The 9709-nt window shown below is 45.1% G+C and overlaps 1 protein-coding gene across 1 annotated transcript; it reads left to right on the top strand.

Annotated features, from left to right (window-relative positions):
• The first annotated feature begins 4709 nt into the window (after positions 1–4709).
• LOC100120068 (UDP-glucuronosyltransferase 2A2-like) lies at positions 4710–6604 on the top strand. The gene is made up of 4 exons (XM_001603697.3): positions 4710–5120; positions 5190–5844; positions 5922–6147; positions 6225–6604. Exons 1-4 carry the CDS (start codon positions 4710–4712, stop codon positions 6511–6513), a joined length of 1581 nt encoding a protein of 526 aa, XP_001603747.1. The 3' UTR covers positions 6514–6604.
• Positions 6605–9709: the final 3105 nt, after the last annotated feature.

Raw genomic sequence — 9709 nt, 5'->3', positions numbered from 1 at the left:
GAGCTCGTCCTTCTCTCTCTCTCTCTCTCTCTCTCTCTCTCTCTCTCTCTCTCTCTCTCTCTCCGCCCATCCACTGCTTCCGTATGTGTGTATATTCATATGTATAACTGGGAGATTCCACAGCGCTGATGCGAGTATGCATTATTATGTTTGTGGAAGATCGCGTCTAATCGCCGAGAGAGATTTATCCGACGCTGATGATTATTACGTTCGGACGAGTAATACATGCGCCTACTCCCCGATGACATCCGCACGGCTTCCACATGTGCGGTTTATACACGGTTTTGAACCAGTTGTGGAATTGGTGTGTGTGGGATAAGCTACACGATGATGTGTTTTAAAATGTATGCGAGCATTAGTATTGCAGCGAGTGAAGTGTTGTTTTTTCATTATGGACACTGAACTACTTCCTCTTCGACGAACATATTCAACTACTTTATTTTATTTTTAATTCAACGCCGACTATCGGATTCTATTCATCTCTTAAAAAAATGATGGCCTTTGTTGTGAAGCATTTAATACGTGATTCTGATTGGTTGCTGGTTGGTTGCCTAGGCAACGAGATCAGAACCGCGCTTTAAATTCATAACCCTCAAAAAAGTCATAACTCATAACCCTGGTAGAAATGTTTGAGGTGTTTAAAATGAAATGTCGAAACCTTGATAACAGATAAAATATATGTAATATAACTAGCAAGAAATTTTAGTAAAAATTAATCATTACCAAGAGTGTGTAGTATTACAACATGTGTATTGAAAAGTGGCACCCTAACCCCATTTGAAGTAGTAATAAAATGTGTGAATATTATTTAGTTTTTTGAAATGTCAGTGGGAAGTTCAATTAAAAGAATAAAGAGTTTGAAGTTTACTTATAGCCAGTTACGCAGAAACTACTATTTCTAGCACATTGTATTTCTGGTTTCTAGCATATTTTTACATGGAGAAAGTGATAAATGTTTTGGCTTTTTTGTCAAGGTATTAGGTAATTAGAATTTTGACTTTTAATAGTGTGAGAGATTTTGAGACCGATACCTGTTTCTCCATTTTTGCATTTATTCTCATTCAAAAACTAACAGGTCTAGAGAGCTCATATTTTGCATATAGATTTCTTTTGTGATTATGGACAGATATTTAAAGTTGAATCGACGTTAACTGAAATATTTTTGTGTTCGACTACAACACCCATGATAATTATTTAGTCGTATAGCATGAGTTTGCATTCACATCAGTGTCGGAGTCGAAATCAGAAGTTTTTCAGTTAACGTCGATTCAACTTTAAATATCTTTCCGCAATCACAAAAGAAATCTATATGCAAAATATGAGCTCTCTAGACCTGTTAGTTTTTGAATGAGAATAAATGCAAAAATGGAGAAACAGGTATCGGTCTCAAAATCTCTCACAGCTGTCAAAAGTCAAAATTCTAATTAATGTCTTGACAATAAAACTTAAATTCTTATCACTTTCTTCATGTTAAAATACCAGAAATACAATGTGCTAGAGATTGCAGTTTCTGTGCAACTGTCTACAAGCAAAATTTGATACGCTAAATTAAAAACTTCATATGGACCTCGATGTGAAAATATGAATGAAAACAGTTAAATCATAATCATGTAGGTTACATGTTTTCTAGGTAGCATAGTAAGTATCTGTGTAAAATTTCAAATAAATGGCATTTTAATAATAGACAAACCCACTGACTCTTATACTGAACTTTTCTTCAAATTCACTATTCAAACCAATGATGACGACATTGAGCATTATTAATATATTTATTAAAAAATAGTTTTGAGGGATTTAGTAACATGTTACATGCTTATAAAAGATTAGCAGACGTTAGTGTGCCGCATAACACTTATAATAAATTTTCTACCAGTGTTATTAGACAAAGATAGAATCAAGAGCGCGCGAAGCGCGCCTTCATTCCTAGTATATTAAAATATCTTCTTTTTTTATCGCGGCGATAGGTACAACACGCGATACTCGACCGATATAATTACGTCGATCGTAGCCGAGATTCTGCACCGATGTACTCGCACCACTTCTCTCTCCCCAAAAACGGTATATACTTGCGTAATTATACACAATTCAGCCAGCTCGCGACATTAGCGTATTAAAACCGACCGCAAAATCGTGCGTGTCACCCACAGCCGTCGCCAAAAGGAACCAGACCAAAAAAAAAATAGACTCTCAGCGGCGGAATATAGAGGCGAGACGATGAGAGATGGGAATGTTCGCACGCGGTATTGTGCCCAGCTCGAGCACAAGAGAGAGAGAGAGAGAGATAGAAAGAGAGCAGTGACAGACGAGCGAGGAGCAGTCACCAAGGTTTTTACGAGCGAGAGCATTTCGAGTCTTTCTCTCCCGTGTTTTCGCCGCGCTCGCGGGCACAGGATCAAATTACCGAAAGACTCGAGAGCATCAGCGCCGCGACTCCGCCGGCGATCGTGTCCTTCCGCCGTCGTTGCATTATAAGTATTCCCTGCGAAGCGAGAGCTGATGCTTCGTTTTTTCCGCTTTTATTTATCAATATACTCGCTCGCGCGATTGTATTATTACGCGCCAACATATACAGCTATACACAGACACACACGAGAGCGAGAGGAGGGAATATTTGCGACTGCACTTAATGCCGGGCGATATTTCGGTCACACCTTCTACCGTGCGTGCGCGCGCGCGCGTGCACTAAAGATAAAAATCGCGCGCCCGGCGCGCTTACACGCTCTTGTGTTTTTTCGACGTTTTTCGGATGCGAACACTTTTATCGCGCGCGAGAGCCGCTATGCAGCGACCAGCGGGAATTATAAATTTTCGCGGCACCTTCGGCCTGCTCTCCCCCTTACTCCTGATATATGGGCCTTGCGCGACGTTCCCGCTTCGAGATATCGCCTAATAAAGTGACACCTCGCTAATTTTACCCTGTCGCTGGGCATAAAAGTTTTTGTTGACTCACCGGCTCCTTCTCGAGGCGCGACACTCGTCGAGAGCGTGGGTTTGTATATAAAACTACCGGATTTTTGGAATTTCGACGACGAGTCTCCCGACGCTTACACATTATTTATACACACAGTTTGTACACTGCACAAAGGAATGGATCTCTCGGCGATTATTAGAACTAATGATGATGCAAAACGGTTTCTAGCGAGCAGCAGGTACGCGCGCATTGTTGGGAAGAGAGAAGAGGGCCGAGAGAGAAAAAGGGTTCGACGAGGCTTCGAAGGCGCGAGCATTACGAGGGATTACACCGCTAAGCCGGGGCTAACTGGCAGCCTGACGTCATAATCTCGAGAAATATTCGAGAATGGCCTCTCGTGCGTACGCGATTACGCTGCGTATAGGCGTACACACGGCCAAAGTTGAGGGAGAGGCACGTACGATCAGCGAAAATAAAAGGATACAGAGAATGCGCTGGTGAGAGAGAGAGAGAGAGAGAGAGAGAGAGAGAGAGAGAGAGAGAGAGAGGAAGGAGGCAGATCGGGAGACGCGATGATCCCGGTCGCGCGGTAAATGCTCGAGCAGATCCCCGGGCGATCAGCGAGATTTTTGAATCGATCAATTAAGCGACGTGTGGGAACCGTCCGTCCGAACGTCCGTCCGTGATCCGTCAGGCCTTGCCGAGTCGTATTCCAAGCTCAGTCCGGCCTCAGATCTCCCGGAGATCTCTCCGCAAACCTGTAATCCTCGAGCTCTCTCCCCCCCCCTCTCTATCTCTTATTTTACTATATCCTCGCTTCGGATTTCTCGTGTGCGCTAGTGTGTGGGTGTAGCGTCTTCTTGCACACCCCCTGTGTAGAAATCGACGTTTTATGCGACCTGTGGGAGCGACGGTCCGCGCGAATTTCGGACCGGGATTTAATTCGCTCTATATCCATAGCGAGAAAGCTTTCGGTTTCGATGATCGCTTTCACGCGGTTCGATGCGTGTATATCAAGATTGTTGCCTATTTGCTGGAGAAAGTATGTTACGATTATTCAGAAGGATGTTACTTATCAGATATTTGATAAAAAGCTGACTTGATCTTGGATACCGCAGCAAGTTGTTCTCGATAAAAGAATATCTGTTTTAATTAGGGTTTCGGCAGTACCGATTATCAAGTTTATCTTTGCAGAGAGAGAGAGAGAGAGAGAGAGAGAGAGAGAGAGAGAGAGAGAGAGAGAGAGAGAGAGAGAGAGAGAGAGAGAGAGAGGTATAATTAATACACTACAGGTGATTATCATAATAAAGTAAGATCTTAGCTTTATTTTATAAAATTCAGTTATTATATTTTGATTGTATGCAGAAAGAACCTGACAAGTTTCTGTAATAACGCACATTTCAAAAATCTAGATTTCCGCGATGTTAGAAATGAAATAAAAAATGTTATAAAGTAAGTATATTCCAGAATTTGATCATGTACAGCCTTCTATAATCCCATCCAAATATCTGCCAGTCTGCCATCTATTTGATTATATTAGTTTCTTTCCATAAATCTATTTTACAGCTTTTGGAAATATTAGTTAGTCATCAGAGCAAACGTCTGAGTATATATCATAAGATAACATACGCTATCTCACCTATTATCATGTTTCTTTCACATGATGAGGTGCCACTTGTTATAATATAAGTCGGTCTCGCACGAGTTTACAGTCCAAATTATTAGATTAACGCGGTGCGAGGCAAACGTCTATTAGGATTCATAGTTTTCTTCATTTCGTTCTACGGTCATTGTCAAAATGGAATTCGTGAAACTGTGTTTTATACTCGGCGCTATTAGCCTTGTTTCAGAGTGTAGTGCATACAGAATACTCGGAGTCTTTCCATTCAATGGAAAAAGTCACAACATTGTGATTGAAGCGTTGATGAAAGGTTTGGCGAAACATGGCCATCAGGTTGACGTGATCACACACTACCCGGATACTAAGCCTGTGAAAAATTACAACATTATCGTCAATCTTGCTGGTTCTACGGAGAATACCATGAATAATGGTACTATGGAATTGGTATCCAAAGTAGCGGCTGACTCGACAAATTTTATCGCTACTAAGGTGGGCAACGAACTGTGTCATTTAATGGGATTTGAGGAAATGCAAAAGTTGATAAAAAATCCACCTGCGGATCCACCGTATGATATTGTTATAACCGAGGTATGTATTTTAAAGTTTGTTTTATGTGAGACTATGAACGTACCCATTGTAATAATACTAATTTTTAAGGCATTTGGAGCCCACTGTTACCTGGGATTAGGCTACGTCTTCAACGTGCCGGTAGCCGCGATATCGTCGGCAATGGAATACCCTTGGATAAGCCACTACATCGGAAACGATGATAATCTGGCTTTCGTTCCAAACGCTTATCACATAGGTTCTGGAAAGATGAATTTCTGGCAGCGACTAAAGAACGTTCTTATCTATCATATCGAAGTGCGTAAGTTCCACACTTTGACTGAAGAAAGCCAAACGGAATCCATGAGAAAGTACCTGAGACCGGACATGCCTGGCATCAGGGAAGTGGAAAAAAACGTCGCTTTGACGCTTGTGAATAACCATCCAGTTTTGTTCGGTGTCAAACCAATAACTCCAGCTTTGGTGCAAATAGCTGGTTTACACGTGGAGACCAATGACGAAGTTTTACCTACGGAATTGAAAGAATGGATGGATGCGAGTTCACACGGAGTCGTCTACTTCACTCTGGGATCGATGATTTTAATAGAAAGCTTACCCCAAGAGCAAATAAAAGAAATCTATTTTTCGTTTGAAAAAATAGCACCTGTTCGAGCTCTGATGAAAATTGTTGACACTTCCAAACTGCCACCGGGATTGCCCGAAAACGTAAAAGTGCTGCCTTGGATACCTCAACAGCCCGTTCTCGGTAGGTATTAATAGTTGATTAATATAACACGTAGTTATATTAGTGCTTATAATTATACACTAATTCTATGTTCTCAGCTCATCCAAATATGAAAGCATTTATCACCCATGGTGGACTTGGTGGGGTACAAGAGGCCTTGTACTACGGGGTACCCATGATTGGAATACCGTTATTCAGCGATCAGTTTAGAAACGTCGCAGCTTTTGTCGACAAAGAGATGATGGTCAAAATCGATCTCGACAAGCTTTCGGAAGAGACACTGGATTCAGCGCTTCGAGCTGTGCTCCAAAATCCCGTCTACAAGTGAATAATCCATTCCTTTCAATACAAAACACTATAGTTATATTCAAGCTACTCATCTCAATCTGGAACATTTGCAGAGAAAGAAGCGTGCACTATTCGAAGCTGTTCCGAAGTCGACCAATCGGCGTACTGGAGAACGCAATCTATTGGATCGAATACGTCATCCAGAACGGCCCAGATTCCTTGAGATCACCAGCGTTAGAATTTTCATGGTGGCAGCTGGCACTGCTGGACGTTTACGCTTTCATACTTCTAGTCGTCGTTCTAAGTATAATCCTCGCGGTACTGGCTGTCAAGTTTATTTTTACGAAGATAGTCGGCAAATCGAAAAATCGGATCTCAGATAAAAAGTCGAAGACTCGCTGATAAAGGCATTGGCGATACCGATCGAGTTAATCAACGCTAGTCATTTGTTTCCGGTTTCCTTCTGACCGTATACTATTGTATCGAGCTGTAACTGGAAAATCTCAAGAAAAAAACATTCGTTAACAAAACCTTACACATTATATGTATTACTCTGGCGCACGATCACGTCCCATTGCTCTGAATCCCGGAGAAATAGGTCACTCGTCTCTCCACACCATAGCTCCACAGACGCACGTATAAACGTTTTCACTTTCCTCGTCTGGAAAAACGTGCAATAAGAGATCTTTCGTGCGCAGCATACAGCCAACGAAGCGTGCTAAAAGCCTTCAAGAGCTACGATTCATTAGCCGCGCGACTAACTCTCGGCTCTCGTCGTTCACACGCGTGCAGCACTTCAACTCTCTCTGGCACGAGGGCGTTTCAAGCTCGGGACACACATTATTATGCGCGTACGCGCGCTCGGCTCGTTAATCGCCGGCGATAAAAGTGAGAGGAGCCCATAGCGAGAGATGCCCTGGACGAGGAAACGAGCGCTGCTCGGCGAAAAAGGAAGGAAGGAGGCTGCGCAGCGACCACTCCTAGAGCTATAGCCCCGTTATACGGGCGTGCGGCGGTGCAGGATATATAATTGCAGCGGGCGGCGAACGAGGAAGTCGGAGAATCGAAGGGATTCCCGGCCCGAGATAAGACACACACGCACACACACACACACACACACACACATACACAACGCCGAGCCTTATATACGAGCCTAGCGCGCTTTATTATCCGTGCGCTCGATTTATGCGCTTATTAGTATTCCGAAGCCGCCATTATGCGCCGCCCGATGAATACATTACACATTGTCTCTTCTCGCTTCGCGAAAGAGGAGGTGGCTCTCGGCTCCCTCGTCCTCTTCTTCTTATATTCGCTTCGCCGCGCGCGGCGTTTACTGATTACCCTACAGATATATATATAGTAATTTATATCTATTAAACCGAGCCGCGCTCTTTTTCGCGAGAGCGCGCGCGGGCTATTATAACTGCGGGAGAGAGATGGGCCGTTTCGAGAGCTTTATGGCGCCATTGAAGAAACTACTTCGCCGAGAGAAATTCGCGATTTCGGTATACTTACCGATCGCGATACGCGATTTCTTTCATTAGGAGAGCTGTCATCGTGTCTATACAAAGGACGCGGCTTATCGCGATCCGTCGATCTGGAAATATCTAAATTCGTACGTCGCGAGAGTCGCTCCGTTCGATGCATTAATGCGCACGCGCGTATGCAAATGAGGCGTATTATTATTGAAACGATTTCGAGAAACCTGCCCCGATCGATCAACTCGCTCCTAATAGTACTTTGACACACATAATGAGTGGCGGCAAAAAATGGAAGAAAACGTCGGACGTATACGCTCGCGGTGATTCACGATTGTCCGCGGAATCATCGGCTTGTCAACGTTTGTCATGGATATACCCGCGGATATTATACTCTCGTCTCTTATTCATACGAGCTGTTCATTACCGATTCCGCTACCGACGACACCTCTCTACTATTCTACGAATCTCCAATTTCGTATGCAGATAAGCATCGTTATAGAGCAAAGAATCTCTAATTAAGGCTTCCCTCTCTCGTGGTGGACCGCACGCTCACAACTTCGCCTGGTTATTAAGAGAATTCACCCGAACCGATTGACGAGGTGCAGAGCCACGGAAAAAGCCGAAAAGGAGCAGCAAGTCGAGATCGGCGCAAAAGCCTCCGGGGGAAGAGAGAGAGAGAGAGAGAGAGTGAGCGCGAAGATTATCGCGAGGATCTATACCGCCGACTCACACACAGCTGAGCGGAGCAGTTCGTCAAAAAATTTTCGGCTCCGTTCGAGCGGATATTAATAAAACGTTAATGACGCCGACGGCAGTCGGCTCTACGCGGTGGTCGCGTCTCGGCATCGCGCAGAGATACCGGCGTAAAGGCTGTATATAAGCGAGTTTCGGCGCGAGTTTGTGTGGTCCGCTTGAGCGTGAAGCTAGTATCTTGTCACGGATACCCGTGCGCGCGTACGTGTATATCGGACATGGGACATAGGTTAGTTCGAGAGACAGAATCGAGTGGGCCGCGCGCGCGCGCGCGGTAATCGAGCGCTCTCGCTCGCTCTGAATTTAAGAGCGTCCCGTTTTCGATCTTGCTTTCCGCAAGAGAGAGAGAGAGAGAGAGAGCAGTGCCCGCGCGCATTGGAACATGCTGTGTGTATATAGTCGCGAGGAGAGGGACGGCCGCCGCCGCAGCTTGTAAAAGGTTCTCTCGTCGACAGCGGAGAAGAATGCGTGGAAAATTAAAAATACAAGAGGGATCTCGTGTATTCCTTTTTTCGTGGCCGGAGCACACACACACACACACATACACACACACGTGACGCTTATCTCGGCCAGACTGGCAAAAAGGAACGATTATCGAGGGACGCTCGATGCATATAATGTCGCAGTCGTGCGTTCGCTTTTGTTTGATCGAATTGTCGGGATCGCGCGCGCGACAGCGACTCGTCAGAGGACGTTTCTGCTATGCAAATTCGCTTTGTTCGATCGAGCGCCGAATGAGGAAAGTCGTTCGCTCGTTGTTTTTTTTTTTTTTTTTTTATAGAGATCGCGCTGCACCAGGTAAACGCCCCCGCACGGAAAAACGTAGAGCTGGCTCCGACTCGAATTTATTACGGACACTTAACGCGGGCATAACGCACGGTATTAGGCGTAAAGAGGACGAGGCATTAGAGCTCAGCCGAGTGGGACGCGACGATGAAAGGGGGCGCGTGCAGCTCTGTTTACGCATTGTAATCTCGCATATAGGTGAGCGCGCGCGTGCGACCGGAATAAAAGAAACTTAAACTCCCGGCTCGACGAGGATGGGAGATTGTCACGTCGAGAGGACCGGGTGGTCCCCCGTCAATCCTGCCGTCCTTTACTGTTTTGCGTAAAGGTGCAGCAGTGCGCGCGCGCGCGCGCGACCATAGGGGGTGTCTGTAGGCAAACAGCGCGCGCCGGGGGTTTCCGGGGGTAGGAACAAGCTTTTTCCACGTTTTTTCACGTACAGCCGCACGGCGGTGGCTATATAGCGATAGGAGTAGGTAGTACGGTATCCTCGTAAAGCAGTTGAGATTAGGATCAGTGAGGGCGACGACCACCCGCACTCGGCCCGCGCAGAAAAACGAGACGCCGACGGGGTGCGT

This window comes from Nasonia vitripennis, chromosome 5 (assembly GCF_009193385.2).
Source record: "Nasonia vitripennis strain AsymCx chromosome 5, Nvit_psr_1.1, whole genome shotgun sequence".
NCBI lineage: Eukaryota > Metazoa > Arthropoda > Insecta > Hymenoptera > Pteromalidae > Nasonia > Nasonia vitripennis.
This window is presented reverse-complemented; position numbering and strand designations above follow the sequence as displayed.

What these genes read in the sequence shown, in the direction of transcription:
- LOC100120068 (XM_001603697.3), top strand. Translation starts at nt 4,710, where the DNA reads ATGGAATTCGTGAAACTGTGTTTTATACTCGGCGCTATTAGCCTTGTT. An exon ending in ATGATATTGTTATAACCGAG is followed by an intron (nt 5,121 to 5,189) that starts GTATGTATTTTA and finishes CTAATTTTTAAG; the next exon opens with GCATTTGGAGCCCACTGTTA. An exon ending in CTCCAAAATCCCGTCTACAA is followed by an intron (nt 6,148 to 6,224) that starts GTGAATAATCCA and finishes GAACATTTGCAG; the next exon opens with AGAAAGAAGCGTGCACTATT.